Below are 21,305 nucleotides of genomic sequence, written 5' to 3'. Positions count from 1 at the left end.
CCTCAGCTTTTGCCTTACCCCTCAGTCTATTCAGCTTGCCTCCTCACTCAGGGACTGCATCCTGGAGCTGGAAGGCCCGAACCCATGAGTCTGGCTACTCACATCCCAGATGTGGGCCCATCTTCCTCCCATAATTCCCTGGCCCAGGACGGCGGAGCTCTTCGGGCTGAAGCCTTGCTATCCCTCTCACCTGTGCGACCAGAGAGCGGTCCCTGGCCCGCAGCATCAGGATCACCTGGGAGCTTGCTAAGATGTGCAGGTGAGTTACAGGCCCCATGCAGGTCTGAGCAGCAGAATTGCTCCTGTCGCATCCTGGGCGCTTTCTGTCCTTGCCTGACGTCGGGCCCTATGATCTGGTCCTCAGGTCCTGGGTCTTGATATTCATGGGACCTCAGCAATCTTGGCCCGGCACACGTCACAAGCTGAATGGTGACTTTCTTTCTCTCCCTGTACTTACTGTAACGATCCCAATCCTCCCCAAGGTTTACTCTGCAAACATAGGGGTGAGAAAAGAAAGAGGCAAAGATGCAGAACGGTGAAAGAGACAAACACACCGACTGCTCCCCGGGTTCCGGTAGCTTTGGCCGATGTGGGCGTGCGGGATGCCAGAGGTCTGCGTGGAGTCGGGGACCCGAGGAAGCGCTTGGGGCCTCGGTGTTGCACGTGCCGCCGCCGAGATGTCACCGAGGAGGGTCCTCCTCTCTGTTAGGGCGTGAGAGCTCCTGTCACCCAGTGCCCGGACAGCTCTACACTTCCCGAGCAAGCCGGCACCTGCCTGTGTCTTACGGGCCTATAGGGGGTAACTAAGCACTTCCCCCTTTTTGCTTTGGCCGCTGGGAAGCTTCAAGTCAAATTTGTGGCCCAACAATGGTAAGTGTGTAATTGTGCGTGATCCCCACGAGTGGCTCATTCCTGCCTCCACGCTTCCCCCTGACTTTTCATATGTGCATTTTATTTAAAACCCATCTTTTCTTTATAAGCCACTCTCAATCTTGTCTGAAGCCAGGTGGAAGAAACTCGCAGGCAGATACAGGTCTAGGTCCCTGACTACAGTTCGTCCCACTTAATCTTCACCAGGATCACAGGCTCTTCTTTCCGGAGGAGGAAAATGAACCTCAGAGAGGTTCGAGGTGCAAGCCGAGGGCAGCGGCTGAGTACTGAGTCCGGTGTCTCGGCTCTCGGTGTTCAGAGTTGCGCACCTGTAGGAAGCACGTGGACGTGGCTCTCGGGGCAGGTGGGCCAACACTGTGCTGAGAGGGAGCAGAGGAGAGATTCATATTGATCTGTCCTGGGACCTAGAACTCTCCACCAGGCATTATGGGGCTTTGCCCAGCAGCCAGATGCTAGTGCGTAGGCTTGTTGATGCTATCCACTATTTCCCCAGTTAACTGACCATGAAGCTTCTTGAGGGCAGAGCTGGGGCCAGTGATTCTGTGGATGGAGGAGGCAAACTGCTTTGTGGGAGCGTGTGATTGTTTCAGTGCTGCGTGCCTGCCTCGCCCCCAAGGCCCTACGTTCTTAAGGCAGATGCTGTGTGTTCCCCATATTGTTGGGGGCTCCAGGCAAGCTGGTACCCTCAAAGACTCAAAGTGAGCCTGCCCTCCTAGAATGAATTTAGGATGAATGCAGAAGATGACACAAGGCAGCTATTTAAGAATGAAGGAATTTATATGTACCAACAAGAAAAAAAATATTTTTAATTGAAAAAAGCAAATGAAAAAGCAGTGTATGTATTAAGATCCAATTTGTGTGTTTTAAATACACATAGTCATATGCATACACGCACACACACACACCCCACAGACCCCCATACGCAGAGATATCCCACCCCAATACCCCCTATACACACACACACACACAAAAGGTCTTGAAAGGTCTTGAAAGAGGTCTTGAAAGAAACCTCAAACACCAAACTATTAACAGCTACTTCTGGAAAGAAAGAGAGAAAGTAGGGTTATGGGTGACAGAACTTTTACTGCTTAATTTTTACTATATATACTTCCGTACTGTGAGAATTTTTTACAGAGTTGCCGCACTTGTGGCCTCAGAAATGTAGGAGAGGAGCCTCGGTGACGTAAGCAAGGGTGCCCCTACCGGTCCCAGCCTTTTGGGGGAGGGGGCAGAGTGAGCCAGGGTGCTGGGGAAGGCCGGCCTCACACCCCCAGGCTCCATCAGCTAGCCATCCGCATGCGCGTCCACCTGGGAGGGCTGCTCTCCTCATCCTCCTCGCTGTGAAAGCCATCCATCCAAGATGGATCCCTATTTTCCCAGCCACCCAGTCACGATGAACAAGCATCCTCTCTTGATGGGACACAGAAAGTCTCCTCATTCTTTTTTAAACGGCTGCCTTGTGTCACCTTTTACATTCATCCTCAGTTCATTGTAGGAGGCAGACTTCCCTCCAGTCTTTGAGGGATCCAGCCGGCCTAGAGGAATGGACTTTGTCCTGGAAGGAGGAAGGTCACCTGGAAACATAAGATACCTCAGGGGAGGGCGGGCCGGAGTGCAGCAGAGGACGCTGGGCATCTAGGCTGGGCTTTCCAGGAAATGGGGCGCCAGGAGGAGGAATGGAAGATGCTGGGGAAAGGGGGTAAGGCAACTAGTCTAAAGCCATTCGGCCTGGGGTCCTACTGGGGTCTGAAAAGCCACCTCTCAGCCTCTGTCCCCCAACACTAAGCTGTCTGTCCTAGCACACAGATCTGGAAGGCCACCGGACCCTAACCATGCCAGTTCCATTCCCACCCCCTTCCTTCGTCATGCAAATGTTGTGGGTCAAGCCCAGGGACGGTTACCATCATTATGGGAAACTAGATGGTTTGGGGACAAAACTGACCTTTTGCTGTCTTGTGCAGGCAGGCAGTGGAGGGTTATAATCAAGAACATGAGCTTTGGAGTCAAAAACAGTTCAGAAACCAGCTGTGCCTCTTCCCAGCTGAGATCTCTGAGCTTCAGCTTCCCCGTGCGAATGTGACGCTGATGATGCCTATTTCTCGGCGGGGTGGGGGGGTGGGTTGTGAGGATTGGATGAAATAATAGGAATAAGACCTTTAACCGAAGCCTGCCAAGTAATCTCTCAATAACGACCAACTGCGAAGGCTGCGGGACAGTGCGGGACGACTGGTCCAACGGGACCGTGGCGCCACCTTGTGGCCTGCTGCCTCACAACAGCGACTGAATGTCCCTCAAATCCAAAGACCCTTTTTTCCAAAGCAGACTGTGCTTGATAGAGCTCATTGTTGGAATACGTAACGTCTGTAATGGTGAGTGTGTGACTGGTGTCCAGCACAGCATCTTAGAAGGGTCTTAGAGTTGCCAGAGAAACATCCGGGAGGACTCTCCCCTTCCCGCCATCAGAGAGCCCCTTCTAATCGGCTGTCATTGCCCAAATACTCCCAGACGCTCCCAGCTTTAGAGGTGAGCAGGAGGCAAGGTTTTATTAGCTTTAGAGTGGGACAGGGGATGCACCAGCAGGTTAAAACGTCTGTGCTTAATTTCCAAGTGCCTGTCTATTTTCAAGTTCTGTCCTATTGCGATTCCCAGTTGTGCTCAGCCTGCCCCTTCCTCCTGGCGTGTTCTTGCCCTCTCCCCGCTGCGTCACTCAAAACTCGCCCTTTTCTCCCCCAGCCCCACCTAAACCCTAACCTACAGTCAGCCTCCCCCTCATCCTACACACTAAAGACTACCTCTTCTAAAATCACACCCCGGGTCTCTCTGCGCCCCTTTTCTGCGTCATTCTGCTCCTTAGCACTAGCACACCCTGGATGTGCTTGTTTACTCTCTGGCCCCATTTGAATGGAATCTCCAGCAGGGGAAGGATTTCAGGATTTCTCCATTACTGTATCTTCAGCACCTGAAACCCATGCCTGGCTTACCAATGGTGCCCAATAATTGCTGATTGAAGGAAGAAGGAATGCAAGTGAAGGTGGAGTCTGCGGTGGGGAAAACTCATCACAGACTTAAAAATGGAAAGAAAATTGTTTTCCTAAGGTAGGAAGGGAGTTTCCTAAAGAAAGGGCCGATTTCATGAGTGTGAGACCAGTGCAGACACAGGCCCCTCAGAAGGGCCCGGGACCCAGGGTTTAAAGCTCTGTGCTTGCAATCTTGAAAGTTTGAATAATTGTATCTTTGGATGTATGTTTTTTTAAAGTCAAGTCTGATGGGACAATGGCACCTATAGGGGTTTAGAGCCTCAGTTCGTGCGAGGGCCTGCCTCCCGCTCCCAGCTCCCCCACTCCCTAGGGCACCAGGCCCCCTCCAGCTTCCCCTCCCTGCCTGTGCCCTCATGCCTACTGCCACATTCTGCTTCCAGAGGGCCTGCACGTGGGCAAGGGAGAGGTGGGGACCTGTGGCCTGAGGCATCGCAGGGCGGGGCATGACAGAAACTGCCCCCCCAGTACCTTTCTCCCCTCCTGGGCTGGCAGCTCCATGGCATGGCTGGTGGGCGACCCACTGGAGGCCTTGACAGGGGCGATACAGTAACCCTTATCCAGGTACAAAGAAAATCCCAGCTTGGAGGTGTAAGGATGCTTAGGAATGACCTGTCTGCCGTACGTTGGGGCAGCGGCCCTGAGGGGGACATGCCTGGCTGGGCTGCTCCAACCTGACATTAGGCAGGAGGGACGACAGGAGGCTGGAGGGACGACAAACTGGGCAAGCACCCAGCCAGGGGTCCCCAGACGCCAGTCACAGGGATCTGTGTGTGTCCCTTATGCTCAGCTTGAGGCACCCTTCCAGATGAGCCACAAAATACAAATTATAGGTCAATGATTTTACACATGCACTAAATCTGCTATTTGCATTTAAAACTGCCATGGCACTGGGGCGCCTGGGTGGCTCAGTCAGTTAAGTGGCTGCCTTCGGCTCAGGTCATGATCCCAGGGTCCTGGGATCGAGCCCCACGTCGATCAGGGAGCCTGCTTCTCCTTCTCCCTCTGTCTGCCTCTCTGCCTACTTGTGCTATCTCTCTGTCAAATAAATAAATAAAATCTTAAAAAAAAAAAAACTGCCATGGCACAATATAAAAGAGTGCTAAACTTCATGTTAATCATTTACAATGTTTTCTTTACTTTAAACATTAAATAACACCATAAGCAGAGAGACCTTGGAAGAAAGGACAAGGCTTTTCATGTACTTTTGATGGTATCTATTTCCTGCTTTTTGGTCAAAGAGCCTTACATTTTTATTTTGCACTGGGCCCTGCAAATTATATTCAACATTTATATCAAAGTGGTCCGATTCAGCTTAATCTGTGGGCATACCCTAAAGCCATGGAAACTAGTTCCTGATTGTTTCGATAATATTATTTGTCTTTGATGGAACTGCATTATCAACTGTGTAATAAACCAGCAATAAAAGAGCTAATATTCCCATTTATTATTAACCCTTCATAATTTGGTCTTATTTCATGAAGCCGAAAAGATCAGCAGTGCTAGGAAAACATCACAAACTGTGCGGGGCACAGCAAGCCCTGCTGATTCATATTAAGTCCGACACGTAAAAAAAGAATCCATCAAAACTAAGTTTCCCTCAAGGGTTGGGTATGTTCCAACAAGTTTTAGCCTGGATCAGATTTCTCAAGAGTAGCACTATTTAAAAAAAAAAAAGAAAGAAAGAAAAAGGAATGGCACTATTAATAGATATTTTGTGGTGGGCGTGGTCCTGTGCATCACAGGACATTTAGCAGCGCCCCTGGCCTCTGCCCACTAGATGCAAGAAGTGCCCTCCCTGTAACTATTACAATTTCTGTCTCCAAAGATTGCCAAATGTCCGCTGGGGGGCAAAGTGGCCCCTAGTTCAGGACTGGCTTAGATGGATTAATGAGATGGAGAGTAAAATACCATCACAGCGCTCGTGAGTGCCAGATGGGAGTTCTCTCCTCTGCCTGCTAGTGCCCATGAACCACACACACAGACGCCCTGAACTAAGAGATCAACAAATGCAAGAGACATAAATATAGGAAAACTAAACAATGCTTTTATTTAGTGAGAAACAGGTGGTAAATGACAGCCAGCTGAAACACTCTTAAATAGAATAAAAAGGAAGAATATAAACATCACAGTGATGAATTTCACAAAAGGTGACAGATTTCCACGCAAACCAACGGGACACTTAAAAGCAAGAGGTCACAGTATTCGTGGCCGATTTGTATCCAACTAGGTTCTCTAAGCTCAAGAACATTTAAAACCTTACATCTGGGCGCCACAACTGTAAGAACGCCACTCAGTCGTTTAAACCTTCGAAGTGCTATACCTGGGTACTTTTTTCCTAACATTATTTTCCCCCAACATTTAGAATGTCATGTTTCATGTTCCAGTAGTAATCACACACAGGATTAAAAGCCCAACCAACCAAGAAAATGTCATTCTTTCTATAAAGAAAGAAAGATTAAAGGTGTGGACGTTTCGTACAATTGTTGCAGAAGAACAACCAAAGCAATTCCAAAATATCTTGCTCACTCTACAGAAAGGCATGGCTCACAGAACCAAGTATGTAGAGCGACAGCAGTTGAACATCAATCTTTAAAGCGTAGGCAAGGCTAAACGCTGTACACAGCTCTGGGGCTCTCTGCTAGGCTAGCGCATGCCCAGAATCTGTCTGCTTTTCAGCTGGTAATTTTTTTCAATATCTGACAACGCTTGAGAACGGAGCTGAGCAGCATGAAGCCTTTTCTTCAGGTCTTTGCACTTGGATTTGGAGGTGAGCAGACTCTCAGAATTCTCACTCCTCATGACGTTCTCTTTACTTTCCCCACTGAAATGAACTTTCTTCTTAATTATTGCGGATGGAAGATCGAAAAGTTCTTTAGAAAGAAAAGAGAAAGGGTTTTAAGTTCAACTCCTCCATATTTATCAGACTTCTCAAAAATATTTATTCTTTCAGTTCACGTTTGAAATCTGGGGACCTGTGTGATTTTCTCTGGGATAGGAGGTTAGGGGCATGATGCTGGAAGAAATCAATTCCTTTTTTAACCCACAGCATTGAAAAACAATTCTGGAATGTGCCAAGGAACGTAGTCTCTTAACAACCAACTCTTCTTTCAAGGTTAAGTGCATTGAGGATTACAGGCCACAATGTAAAACTTCTGGAAATCAATGTGATTTATCTCTATTCTTGAAAACAAGTGCTATTCTACCTAGAACACATAACTTCCACAAAAGTAAGGAAGCAGAAGCTCTTTTTTTTTTACAGAGAACACCTATCGTTTTGGTTAAATACTCAAGAACACTTATTTCAAAGCAGCTTAATTGAGCAGAAACTTGTTTCAAAAAGAACCTAGGCAAATACAGCATGGAAACGGTAATTCAAGTTAATGGTGTAGTGAAAAATGTGAATTGTGTTTTTTACATGAAGAAAAACGTACTTGAAATGGCTACACTATTAGCTACTGACGGAACTATCTAGGGGTTGGGGACTTGCAGTTTTGAATTCCAGAAACTTTCTATTTTTCCTTTGTGTTCATTTAAAGGAACTATGTTCAAATATTTACTGAGCTCTTTGTATGGGACATTGTGGACCAAACACAGGTCCCATTTTCGTAGGAGATAGACCATAAACAAGTAAACAAGCACATAGGAGGAATATTTGAGGTGATATGGGGGGGAAATAACAATGAGAGAGGGAGACAGAAGGGCTGGGTGGTGTTTGCAGGGGTGAAAGCTGCATAATAAGGTGACTTTTGAGCAATGACTTGATGCAAGGGAGGAAGTGAGAAGCCAGGTGTCTCTCTGGAGGAGATGCTCGAGGCCCAAGAAATGGAAAGGCCCTGGGGTCGGGGTCGGGGCCGCGGTCGGCGCAGGCTGCAGAGAGAAGCGCTGCCTTCCGATTGTCCTGGGACTTCCCACTTCATACATCGTGCCTGTCCCAGCTGCAAAGCAAACTCAGTGGCTTTTGGACCTCGATTCTACTGTTTCAGAGATGTCCACCTTTATTATCACAAATATCTGTCTTTATAAACTGACAACGTACACTGTAAATCTGACGAATGGGGTAGTTTTAGAAGAAAGAAGTGTTTAGGAAAAGAATTCGTATTTCACTAAGTAGAACATGAGTTCACATTTCATTAAATAGACTAAGAGCATTTACAGAGACGCTGCTGCTGACTGGGATGATTTTGATGTATCACATTTTCCTCTGATCTGAATTTTATAGCCCGAGGGCAGGGAGAGGCTATTTCCAACTGTCCTGAGTGCACAAGGGCACCCACTCGTCCCTGCTTTGTTGGTTATGACTGATGTGCTCAGTGCTTTCAGTGCTCACTGCCGTCAAGTAGCTCCTAGCCCTGGGGGGGGGGGCGGTCCTTGATTCCTACAGCTCATTTTAAGTGTTTACCATGACTCACATCGAGGTAGACACACCTCTCTCTCTCTCTCTCTCTATATATATATATATACACCTATTTCTGTATCCTATACTGAAACACATCATCCTGCTCTAGCTCTTTTCAGCCTTTGTTCGAAGACTCTCAGGGCAAGAAGTAAATAAGCTCTTTCCCCAGAGGAGCAGACCCGGCAGGACCTTCGAGAATTCTGGACAACGGGTTTGATGCGTGAATCTCACATAGATAAAAATGTCTCCTCGCTCTACCACAGTGATCATAATTTCAGCCTATTTTGTCTTTGTGGGTGGCATAAAGAGAAAAGCTGGAATAAACATTCTAAAAATACTGAAATGGTAGGTAGCAATATTGAGAAAAATGATATTTCCGAAGAGATGAAGCCCAAGTTTTATATAATTCTTGTTTCATTTACTTCCATCACTTAGCTCTATAATGTTGTTATAACCATCAAACTAACTTAAGTAGGTTTTTTGGTCTGTTCCAGATACAAAACGCTGCCATGCTCACTGAAGTGACCGGATTCTCTCTCAATTCCAGATGGAAAGGACAGTCTTCACCTGTGCTGCCCTCCGTGGCGGGAGGGGCCATAAGAACTCTGCCTAAGTTTCACTGGAAACTTCAGATACACAATTTTTAAAAGCAACAAAAACACTCTATAAAAAATAATTTGTGTCATAAAAGAAATTTAGAGAAAAGAGGTTTAGTGCTGTGCATTTTCTATCATCTTCAAGAGTAGATTAAGCTGGATGGAGAGTATCTGTGGACTGGAGAAGGCCCGTGCACCCCAGCTGCGACTCTCAGAGCACAGCGGGGACACAGGGCCCACAGAGGCAGGGCCCTGTCCGCACACGACACGGAGGAGCGCGAGGAACACAAACAGCGCACGGAGATACCAACCAACCGAATTTCGACAAACACACGTTTCAATGTGAAGGGGTCTTAGCAAAGATCCAAAAGTGATGGCTTATTCTACGGTCGGTTTATCACCCCTCATAAGCCATACTTCCTGTAAAGGAGGTGGCACGTATGATCTGCTCACATGGCAGGAGTAAAATGCTGGGATTTCTGCTTCAAAATGGAGAGAAATGTCGAGTTTTGATAATATACCTAGAGAAAATTCTGAAATGCACAATATTTTTAAGAATGTCCTAACTTTTAAAAACAAGTATCAAAAAACACGCAGTTTGATGAGGTAAATAAAATTGAAGACGAAATCATGACGACTCATTGCCTCAAGTCTATGAACCCATGAAGTAAATCACTGCTATCACAGAATCATTATTTCCATCGAAATGTGTATATTCAATTAACTCCAACTTAAAATGGGAAAATTCATCAATTAAAAGGGCTACCAAAGCCCCACGGCACCAATACTGGTGCCCTTCCTTCCTCCGTGGGGCTTCTGTTGGCGGAGCCGATTCTCATACCTGGACCGCTCGCCAGACACAGGACCTTCTGCTCCTTCAGGAGGCTGTAATTCTTCAACAGGCTTTCTGCCCTAGCCAGCTTGTCCTCTGCCAGTCTCTCCCGAACACAAAGCTCCCGTTCCTTCTCTTTAAAAAGGCAAGGGGACAAGAACCATGTTAAGCAGAGGCTGCGGGCAGAAGACAGTTCACAACTGGTCATCGCGCCACTTCTCACCACTAAGACCGGCGCACCTCACTGGCGCTGGGAAAGTTTTCTTGCCAGAAACCCTGGGCAACCTGTTGTGCTAGGTTTTAATTCAGCACTTCAGTGTGTGGCATGCTGTCTTAGGCTTTCTCGTAAGGACCGGTTTAAGCACAAACACGAAGTTAGTATCAACCTTTGGTCATGTTGTCTGAGAGGAACTCATTTGGGAAAATAAACAACTAAAGTCATCTCTGCTCTCTACTGAGAATGGGCAACGGTCTGTTTTCTGGGCATTACCGGACCGCACAGAACAAACCCTCCTTCTTCTTCTGGGTGAAGAGAAAAAAACCACAACTCAGTTAGGAGGTACTTCTTTAGATTAGCAACAAAGGCCATTTTTTAATCCATGGCCCAGAATTCAGAAAGTTCAGATTTCAGTTGCTGTAAGAAACTACAGAACACTGGGGAAAGTTTTAATAAAAGGTTTGTTTGTTTTACAAAATCTTTTGACAGAAGCATCAAGAAAAGGTTTCTGGGTAAGCACAGGTTATACTTCCGCAGAAAGCGTATCTCAAGGCATTATACGACCGTCATCAGGAATGACCGTCATCAGGAAGTAAAAACAGACGAATGCGTTGGATGCTTGTAAGTTCATTTAAACAGAAACGTATCTATAGTCCGCACTGGGCATGAAGCTGCAGAAGCAAAATCCGGTGACCCGCGAGGGTGGCAGGAGACGGTCGTAATTCCCTCTCTCGTCCCTTACTGTTGACAAGAAGCCTCACGGCTGTTACTACCCTGCATCGGGCGAAAACCTGGGTAGCGGCTCGTACTTGAGGCGAGTAGAGGACTTTCAACATCAAGAACTCATTAGGACCTGATCAGTTAATACTCATCAGAATGTTTTACGGACGCAGAACACCTTGTGCTCTACTGAGTTGCCCGAACGTATCGAGTCCCCCACACAACAGGATTTTACACCTGGACTGTGCTGGATCAGTCACAGCAGAAATTGAAAGTGATGGCTTTTATTACGGAGGGCAGCAAATGCGAAAACCCTCTTTTACAATGGGAAAAAAAATTAGGGTATAAACCTATGAAGGAAGGGAAAGAAAAAGTAGCTCCGCAGGGACGTGTAATGGCTACTGCGTTAGGGTCATCTCCGTCAGCAACCAACGGTCAGAGCGACCGAGCTCAGAAAAGGAGTCTCAGCAGGAAGGTGCCAGCACGCTTCATTTACTATTTTACAAGACGTACTTTGGTTTCTCAAGTTTTTGGAAGAATGTTCTAGTAGAACACACACGTGTCAAATACTCCTTTCAAACAGTTCACACACATCAAAAGAACCCTCCAGAGCTCTCCGGAGCTCTGCCCCCCTTTGGACTTACGCTCCAGCCTTTCTTCTCGAGCTTTGAGGGCTCGCTCTCGCTCCTGTAGCTGCAGTTCCTTTAGTTTCAGCTCTCCCAAGACAGGGCTGGAGTCCTGCAACTTCTCTGGTTCTAATCGACGCCCTCTTCTTTCGGGATTTCTTCTTTGCTCTTCTGCAACCAAGTCTGCTATCAAAGGATTCTCAAGAATTTCTTCAACAGAAGGTCGGTGGTAATCCTGGGGGAAAAAATGTTCAGTGTTATAGTCAGATTTCATAACACAATACTCATCCTAAAAGAGCAGGTCCATGAAAAACGGCATACATTTCCAAGACGAAAGGAAGGACTCCTTTATGGATGGGTCTTAAAACACCTGGTAAGGTTAAGTTCACTGGGGGCTTTATTAACCCATGAGGTTCTGGGTCCACAAGGTAATGCAGATGTGAGCTTACCTTTGTTCCCCCTTAGCCTTTCTAAAAAAAGTTCAATTCCTGAGCTGCTGCTTGGTGGCACTGTTAGGTCTGCTCTAAGGCATGCCCCACCCTTGCATCTCTACTACTACTTTAAGTGAGATCCTCTCACTGACCTTCAGTCCTGTTAGGTCACCATTATCCTTCTTTGTAATTCCACAGCATTGAACTCCTGTTTTACATCAACCTGACCCTAGGACATCTCCCTCCCCATCCCATGGCCAGATTTTTTCCACCTAATCTCTTTATGTCCCCTCGATTCTTTCTAGCCAGCCCTCCCCAACCCCATCTCTGGTCTCTAATCTCTCATTTGGAGAGAGAAACAGGGTAATGAAGTCATTTGTGGCCCCTTCCCTTGCCACCTGCCACACTGAGGTAGACAAGGGAACTGAGGATTTGGAGCTTTTCTGCAATCTTGCTTTGCTACCATCTGTTAGCAGGGCAGAGAGAGGGAGGAGACATAAAGAGAGCACAGAAGGTAGGCCAGCAAGGAGGCACAATTTGCCAAATTTACATGTTTTCACTCGTGTTAACAGAGTAGATTTAGCTAAGGAAATACAGCTAATGCTTCTTCAGTCTCAATGCTCCAAGAGAGAAAATATACTACTCCACAATGTAACTGAGAGATAGAAACAGACAATATAATCTTATACTCTTTACCTTTAAATTTAACATCCTTGTAATAATGTCATTCAATTCATCAGAGTAACGATAGGGAATTCGCCTGAATTTGCCTTCTCTAATCTTCCCAGCTAGTTCTTTCTGGTTGAAAGCTGTAAATGGAGGCCTGGGGGAAAAATGTTTTTAATGTAAAAATGAAAATACGGAATAGGAACCAAATCAAAAGCACAGTTTAAGCTCCAATTTGTATATATGCTTCTTCTGGGACTGTCCTCCTCAGCTAAGTTGCCCAACCTTGGCATTAGACATCTAGGGTCATATGTTTGTTAGGGGGGCTGTCCTATGCATCCTACTATGTTTTGCAGTATTGCTGGCCTCTATTCATGGGATGCCAGTAGCTGTCCCTAGCTGTGACATCCAAAAGTGTCTCCAGACATTATCAAATGTCCCATGGAGGGCAAAACTGTTTCCCCACTCCCTGGCCGAGAACACTGCTCTATAGTTTAGAAGGGAAACAAAAAAGGAAAAGAATGGGAGCTCTTTCTTGTTCTCCAGACTCCCAGACCTCTCCCCTAGATTTTTGTTTCATTTCCGTAGGCCTGACCTATGTGCTCTCCCCTTGAGCTAAGCATCAGTCTAGCAAGGGATGCATCTAGCCAGGTTAAAAGTGTGAACCAGCCTCAGGGCTGGTTCTAATTTGCAAATAATTTTTTAACCTGCCCATCTATCTTAATTTTAACCCAAGGTATGAGTCTTTCAGACTTGAATACATATGGACGCTCAAAAAGCTGAACCCAGTGAAAGGTGACAAGCCTCTGTGACTGTAAACTTCAGACCAGAAATCTGTCTTCATCATACTTACATTAATGCACACAATTCATACAGCAAACAACCTAGTGACCAGATATCTGATTTCTCATTGTAGGACATGCGATTCATTTGTTCCTAAAGGGGGAGAAAAGGGTAAAAATGTAAGAAGAGTTAAAAGTTGATATTGTTTTAAAACTTACAAAATGACGTGAGACAAAAATGGAAATTTTAAGTTTGGTAATATTGACCCAGAGCAAAAAAGAAAAAAAGGAAAAAATTTTATATTATAAATATTTTATATCTGTAACAAAAATATCAAATGCAAAAGGCTCATTCAGTTTATGTCAGATCTTGCATCATAATAACAAAAGATAGTACTTTGTATTTTATCTTCAAATTTATAATGGAGAAAAGGTAATGATCTTATCCTAATATACTTTGTCCCATATAAATCAATCACTTATTTTTCATTCACAAATGTTATTGTGTTACAATAGATCAGGCGCTGATAATTCAAACCTCTACCCTCAAGGCATTCATAATCTAGAAACTCCATTTTAAAAGAACCAGAGAAAATTTCAGAATAACCAAAACATATATCTGGCCCACATTTAAGTGATATAGACATAAAATGGCTAATTGAATTATCCATTTATATATTTTCCCCTTAGTCCACAGTATAAATCACAGTATCAACTACGATTCTCATTTTCTAGTTTAATCATTTGCCTGTCTCCCACACATACAGTAGTAGTCTACCATAGTTCTTATTCTCAAGAGGGCACAGAATCAAGTACCAAAACCTTCAGGAAGCTTCTTAGTGTTTTAAACTCCCAGCAGGTGAGTCTGATACCACTTCCTGACAATTAATGCATTAGGGAGGGATGCACTGATCTGATTACAAGGGCAGGAGGGAAAAGGAACAAAAGAATTACACAGGTTTCAAATTTTTCCAAGAACCACTTCTGGATAATTTTCCTTCATGTTAAAGGCTTTCTATTTGGAATCTGATACACTGAGAAAATGACACAGTTCTGGCAATGTCTAATCTTAGTCAAAAACAAAACTGTTAATTTGCAAAGTTTTATACGATAGTCAGATTGGTGAAAATAACTCAAAAAGATTTGGAAAATCCTGGAAATGTTTATGAACTGCTAAAAAAAAAAGTGAATAAATCTCCATCTTGATCTGCTCAGATTTCATATACAACACATCGGTGAGAGCACATACTGCTGCAAGCTTTTCAAGAGCCACCAGGTAGGGGCCCCTGGGGGGCTCAGTCGTTAAGCGTCTGCCTTCGGCTCAGGTCATGGTCCCAGGGTCCTGGGATCGAGCCCCGCATCGGGCTCCCCGCTCAGCGGGAAGCCTGCTTCTCCCTCTCCCACTCCCTCTGCTTGTGTTCCCTCTCTCGCTGTGTCTCTCTGTCAAATAAATAAATAAAATCTTTAAAAAAAAAAAAAGAGCTACCAGGTAATATCTAGAGAGTCATAAACAGTTCATATCCTTTTCTCTAGCAATTTTGTTCTGAGAGCCACATGCCAAGGAAATAACCAAAAAGGAAGAAAGAACAATTCACACAAAGGTATGCAGAGCAGGGCTCCTTAGAAGGGTAAGAAATGTTGGAAACAAAATATCCAGCAACAGAGGGGAGGGATACATAAGGTGGGTGGGCTTCAGCTCCATTGCCAGAAAAGGCAACAAAAAAAAAAAACACAAGTACACGGAGCTAACACTTTAAAAACACGTTCTCTGAAGTGAGATCTGAATCTGCACGCACAAGAATCATCTAGAGAGTCTGTTAAAAGGCAGAGTCCAAAATGAAAAGTGGAAGGGGGGTGGAGGGAAGCAGAGTGCAAGAACCGGGTTTGGGGCCCAGGACTCTGCATTTTAAACAAACCCTCCAAATAAGTCCAAGCTGGTGTACAGGACCCATGGCATTTTGGGAAATGTTGCTCTTGAGGCCAGAGACAAAACCCATTTCATCTTTGTAATCCCAGCACTTGGCACATGAAAGTCATTCAATAAAAGCTTCTCTTTAGGGGCGCCTGGGTGGCTCAGTCGGTTAAGGGTCTGACTCTTGGTTTCAGCTCGGGTCATGATCTCAGGGTCCCGGGATTGAGCTCTGAGTTGAGCTCTGCACTCAGCTGGGAATCTGCTTGAGATTCTCTCCCTCTCCCTCCGTCCCTCCCTCCACTCATGCACTTGCATGCTCGCTCTCTCTCTCAAATAAATAAATAAATCTTAAAAAAAAAAAAAAAAGCTTCACTTTAATTGCTCATATAGAGGAATTTAACAGTTTGATGATCCATCTGGAAAAATGTAAATTTAAAATGAGCAACATTATTAATTCTTGGCTATTGTCTATTACTAAGCAAACAAATGAACAAAACCTCAATTTTCCTGCATTTGAATGCTTAGCATTAGGATGTTTAAAAAGTATCTAAATTCTGAAGTACTTACAGGAGACATGTAATAGGGTGTGCCAACAAATGTTTTTGCAAAACTCGTATCATGGTTTAATATTCTAGCTAGCCCAAAGTCCCCAAGCTTAACGTTTTGCTTGCCATCCAGGAAAACGTTGGCTGGTTTCAGATCCCGGTGCAGCACGGTATGACCACCATCGCTTCGTCTGTGACATTCCTTTAGGGCCAGAGTCAACTGAGTCATCACTCGAAGAACAAACTCTTCATCTAAGTATTGTCTGAAACCAAAGCAGTTACACAGCATATAACTTCTGAACAAAACCGTTAAAAAGACGGGATAATGTGAAGTATCTAGTTTTCAAAGTGTACAAATAGGGAAATAAACTCTTATTTTCAATATGAGATATGGGTGTTGATTCACCAGGGATTTTCTAAAGTACTGAGGATCCACTAAACAAATACAAGTAGAATCTCCCACATTACTAAGTACTTGATCCCCAATCCTACAACAGGATGCTTAACAGAAATGAAACTTGGCCCATTCTCAGCTTAAGTTTAAAAGATTAATTTACCTTTCCTTTGTTCCCTTTGTAATTACGCTAGCCAGGTCCCCTCCTTCGCAATATTCCATTACAATGTACAGTGTTGTGTTGGTTCGGTCAATAATTCGATCATAGTAACGGACGATGTTTGGATGTTTCAGTTCACGAAGTAAATTCACTTCAGAAACAAGCATCTGTTTCTCAGCTTCTGTCATGGAGCCATAGTCAAGTTCTTTCCAAACTAATACCTGAAGTAAGAATTTCCAAGGTATGAATGAACTCATTGTACTCAAAGACAAAGAATGAACATTCTAAAATTAAAAAATTTTTTAAAAGTCACTTCTCTATTAAATAGCTCACACGGTCATTATCATCTAATTTAGTTCAATGAACTTAGGAACCCCTGCGTCTATTTCCATAACTTTGCCCTAAATTTCAAGCAGTAAATGATGCAATGGGAGAGAGGGGGATGAGGCACATTAGGCCCCCTCCAACACCCTACCCTCAGTTGCTTTGTGGCAGGGTGGTAGAAGGTACTTTGGCCAAAGCTGGAGCAGAGGTAGTCAAAGTTCCTAATCATTCCAACCAGTCAAACTTTTCCAGGGTGAGAGACCTTGTAGAGATCTTGTAAAGATCCCTCCATCAGCAGTCAGGCAGTTTCCTCTCCATTGTTTCTTCCTGTATAAGATCTACCCACACAACTGGGAAATAAGAATCCAATAATCCGAAGAATGGGTATTTTAAATGAGTTCTGACTGCACGACAAAATCTCCAGGTTCTGCTGGTCCTGCCTCTTTCCCATGTCCAAGAGGACTACTCTACTCTGAAAAGACCTCAAGACTCAGCTACCTGTCACTAATGGGAGGCCCTTAGCAAGTCAAAGCAGGAAAAAGGAGGAAAAAGAAAGAGAAAGGAAAAAATATAGAGAGAGATCTCAAAAGACGCAGTCTCCCAGCTCTTGAGCGACCCAGGGCAGACACAGACCTGGAAGAGACGGACTCTTCCAGGCACCCCGCCTTGGAGACCCACAGCCCCAGGCCTCTCGCTCCCCCGCCATCCCAGGGGCCGAGGACGCTCGCCGCAGGCGGGCGTAACCGCTGCAGGGGCGGAGACAGGGAGGTGGCCCGCGCTCACCTTGCCGTCGCTCTTCCTCCGGATCTTCTGGCAGCGGCCATAGGAGCCCGTGCCAATGGTGTACAGCACCTCGTAGTCCTCCGCCCGAGTGGGCATGGCCCGGCCCGCCGCAGGTCTCCTGCAGGTCGCTCCGCCGGCTCGGACTGCGAGCCACACTACCTATCTAGCCGCTCCAGCCTCCAGTCCGGTTTAACCGACGCGGGCCCTGTCCTGGCAGCCTATTGGCCCGCGGTGAGGTCGCTTCACCTCTCTGATTGGTTGAAAGAACACAACATCCTAGGCATCTTGGGAAAGGCGTATCGCTAGGCAACCGCGTCGGCGTCGCTGTCGGCGTCGGCCTCCCCTCCCCCGCCCCGCCCCGCGCCCTCGTCGGGAGAAAGGGGTGGAGCTAAACCAAAGGGAGGCGGGGGATAGAAAGCGGGTGTAGGCGGGTCTCCGCAAGTCTGTCCCTCCCGCTGAGGTCGCCAAGGTAATCGAAGTCCGGAGACCTCTCCTTGGATTTCTTTGCACGCTGCCGCCACCAGCTACCTTCTGACCTTTGCACTCTGACCCCTCACAATACCCACTCTCTTCTGCACACGCCCTCCTCTTAGGTTTCTGAACGCTGAGCCTTGGCGGGGTCACTGAAGACGTGCTGGGAGCTGAGTGCTGGGATGCAAAGTACAGAACCTCTACTAAAGCGTGAACGAGTGCAGACCATGGTTGGGGACTGTGCCAAGCACTTTACATGTGTTGTCTCATTTATTCCTCAACACAAACCTATAATGCAGGAATTGGTGTTCTTTCCCATGAGGAAACAGAAGCACAGAAGAGTTAGATTATTTGCTTTAGGTCCAACAGCCAGGAAGAGAAGAATCAGTTAGCTTACACATGACTTTAGGGTGTAGTCATCATAGACTATATTTTTGAACACTACATTTAGAGTCCTGTTTAACATGCACAGGATGTATGCAAAACCTCAGTGTAGAATATTCCTTGGTATTTTGGAACACCCAGGAGAATATGGTGACTCTCCGGCAGAGACAGTCAGGTTTACCTTTAAGACGCCTACAAAAAATTTTTTTATTAGAAAAGACTACCACATAGGTTATTTGGGGTGCCAAACACATAATTAATTGACAATACTTCCTAAGATAGAGCTTCTTCTGGGTGCCCAGCTCACCTACTCAGATCAAAGAGTCCCATTTTTACCTGGGAGAGGGGGCCAGCCCTGGGTGGAGGAATAGTCCATTACCAGAAGGCTAATAGTTTGGCAGCGCATAAGTAGGTCAATTTTCTTTAAATATCCGTTCAGCATGGAGCTGAAAGGGATTTTCTGTTAATAAGAATTACAAACCTCTTTATGTTAAAAATAAGGAATTTCTTACATGCACTGAATATAGCATAATTGGAATTGCCAGCCAGAAGCATTTTTAAAGTAACATTCAAGGACACTGTCTTACCTCAAGGGAATAGGAACAATTTAGGTTTCAAAAGTTATGTAAGGAGCCACAAGCGTTTGAGTTAATTGGCATTGTATTTTTTTATTTTAATACTTCTTCAAGAGTGACATCCATGGGGCTCTTTGGCTGGCCTTCCCCCAGTCCAGTCCTGTACCTTCTCTCTGGCCACTCTTCTGCTCTCATGCTTTGCCCAGTTCCCCAAACCTGGCACACTTTCTCAGCCCGCCCCCCATCACTTTTGTACCTGTTACTCCATTTGCCTGGCATACTGTTCACCCTACTCCCTTAACTACTCCCTCACCCCCCCATGTCTGTCCAGAGGACACAACTTGTCTTTCAATACTCAATGCCAGCTTTCTTTCCTATACCCTAGAAGCCTCTTCTAGCATGCTAAAACAAGCAATTCTCCCATCTACAGTGTTCACAGACCACCTTGTACATAAATCAACACTTCCCTTATTATTTATCATTATTTGTTTACATGGGTCTGGCAGTAGCTCAGCTCCAAGCTCCTTGCAGCCAACATAAGTCCTGTAAAAGGAGGCATGTGATAAATTTTTGTTAAATGAAAGTATGAGAAAGTAGCTTATTACTAATCATGCAAGGATTTGGAATGAGCCCTGAAGTATTCATGTTTCAAATGCCCCAGGCCCGTGGCAGAGAATATTGGGGGACGGCCATCCCAGGAGTATGGAGAGTGACGTCTAGATACATATGTTCATTCAACAAATATTTATTGAGCACTTACTAGGTGCCAGGTGTGATGATAGGCATTGATATGCTAGATGTTCATTAGAGAAGAGGCAGGGGAGCCGTGATCACAATGATGAAGAAAAAAGTGACATAGGCATGGCATAACAAACCCTAACGACCGGCCAGAGTTAGTCCATACCATTGGGTGGGAGTAAGGGGCAGGACAGCCCAGCATAGCCCACTGGAGGCAGAGAAGCCTGCGGAGGCCAATCAGGAACACTTTACAGGAAACACCCCCTCCCCCTTCACTTCCTCTCTCCTTCCTCCATTTTCCACCAATTTTTTAAGACTCGGGTTGCACCCGGTTTCCTCCCTGAAAATTTCCGACTGCCTTCAACCCACGGTGGTCTCCTAAAAGAGGAATTAACTGTGTTTTCTACTCATTCAGAATATGCCATATACTAGTCTATATCACTAGCTTCCCACGTATATCTATCTTCTCTGACCTATTACAACAAAAACTCTCATCCTTCAACAAATATGAACTGAGACCCTGCCAGGTGCCGAAGATACCCCAGTGAGTAGGACTCACATGCAGCCCTGAAGGTGGAGGAGGTAGATGTACTCGTGTGCTTCCCGTACAGAGAAACTCAACCGTTACAAATTGTGGTCAGAATTAAGAAAATAGAGAACCGAGACAGAAACCAAGATAACATTTAACAGAGAACTAAGAGCTGAGCAGTTCCATGAGAACGGGGCCAAGGCTTGAACCTCTCACTCACACCCAGGGTCCAATTCACTGTCTTCACAGTCTTCTTGCTCATGTGGTTAGTTTTAACTAAAATGTGGTGAAATCCCAAATAAAGAGATTATCTGCACTATGGGTGTTCTGCTCACAAGTGCTCTGCAGGGTTCTTCTCAGACACACCAACTAATTTTGAAGAGAAGCTCGTTGGAAGACTAGTGGGTAACTTAACATGTTCAAAATCAAGCTCCTGATCTTTGCCCCAAATGTGTTCTACTCGTTGTCTTCTTTGTCTTAAGTAACTAATGCATAGGATTTTGTTGCTGTCTATTTTGTTCACTGCCGCATCTCCAGCTCTTAAAACGTACCTGGAACATAAGTGGGCACTCCACTGGCATTTGTACATTGAATGAATGAATGAATGAATGGAGGGAGGGAGGGAGGAACAAATGAAGGGACAAACAAAAGAACAAAGCCCTACCTCAATGCCCTCAGCTTCCCTTTTAATGTTACACGAAAGACCCACTAGAGGGCTGTAAATCACTGTATAGTAAATGAGGAGAGTCCACCATGCACACCAGTCCACCTGCAGTGGCCTGTCCTGACAGGAAACTCTGAGATTTGCATATTGAACATTTCAAACCTCAGACAAATGCTTTGTGTGTTTTCTTTCCACAATTCCCAGGAGCAGTCTGAAGTCAGGGATTATGGAAATTCTTTAAAGGGCTTAATAAAGGTTTCTAGAAAGAAAAAAAAAAAAGGAGAGATTCTTTGTTTATAAAAATCAGAAGCTAAAATATGTTTCCGAAAAAATGCGCATGACATCGTATGTGCTGAGTAGATAACCATGTTCTAGAAAAAAAGAATGAGGTGTTATGGAGACTGGCCCTAATAGTGATACACTATTTCATATAAACAGTAGGGCAAGACGCAAGCTAAGAGACAGGTTTGGATTTAACGTCAGGCAGCGAGGGAAGAATATGATGAGAAGCAGTTTATCTTTGAAAACCAAATAGTGTTTGGTTCCGAGCTCTACCACATTTCAAGGAGGGAGAGTGTACCCAAGGCTGACTTGTGTTCAGTATAAACTTTCCGACGAAGAGAGCCATTCA

The 21,305-nt window shown here is 45.4% G+C and overlaps 1 protein-coding gene across 2 annotated transcripts; it reads right to left on the bottom strand.

The window, feature by feature from the left end:
- Window positions 1–5,951: 5,951 nt before the first annotated feature.
- On the bottom strand, window positions 5,952–17,522 carry NEK2 (NIMA related kinase 2). Of its 2 annotated transcripts, none has more exons than XM_036095706.2 (8): window positions 17,314–17,522; window positions 16,210–16,427; window positions 15,675–15,915; window positions 13,267–13,349; window positions 12,444–12,570; window positions 11,335–11,551; window positions 9,763–9,888; window positions 5,952–6,799 (listed from the first exon to the last, which is right to left on the bottom strand). In XM_036095706.2, exons 1-8 carry the CDS (start codon window positions 17,407–17,409, stop codon window positions 6,573–6,575), a joined length of 1,335 nt encoding a protein of 444 aa, XP_035951599.2. In that variant the 5' UTR covers window positions 17,410–17,522; the 3' UTR covers window positions 5,952–6,572. The 2 variants fall into 2 exon arrangements, with proteins under 2 accessions (XP_035951599.2, XP_035951600.2); XM_036095707.2 differs by lacking the exon at window positions 17,314–17,522 and adding an exon at window positions 17,164–17,240.
- Between the last annotated feature and the right edge of the window lie 3,783 nt (window positions 17,523–21,305).

The sequence above is a fragment of the Halichoerus grypus genome, chromosome 7 (assembly GCF_964656455.1).
Source record: "Halichoerus grypus chromosome 7, mHalGry1.hap1.1, whole genome shotgun sequence".
NCBI classification, from domain to species: domain Eukaryota; kingdom Metazoa; phylum Chordata; class Mammalia; order Carnivora; family Phocidae; genus Halichoerus; species Halichoerus grypus.
Note: the sequence above shows the minus strand (reverse complement) of the source record. Positions and strands in the feature narration are given on the sequence as shown.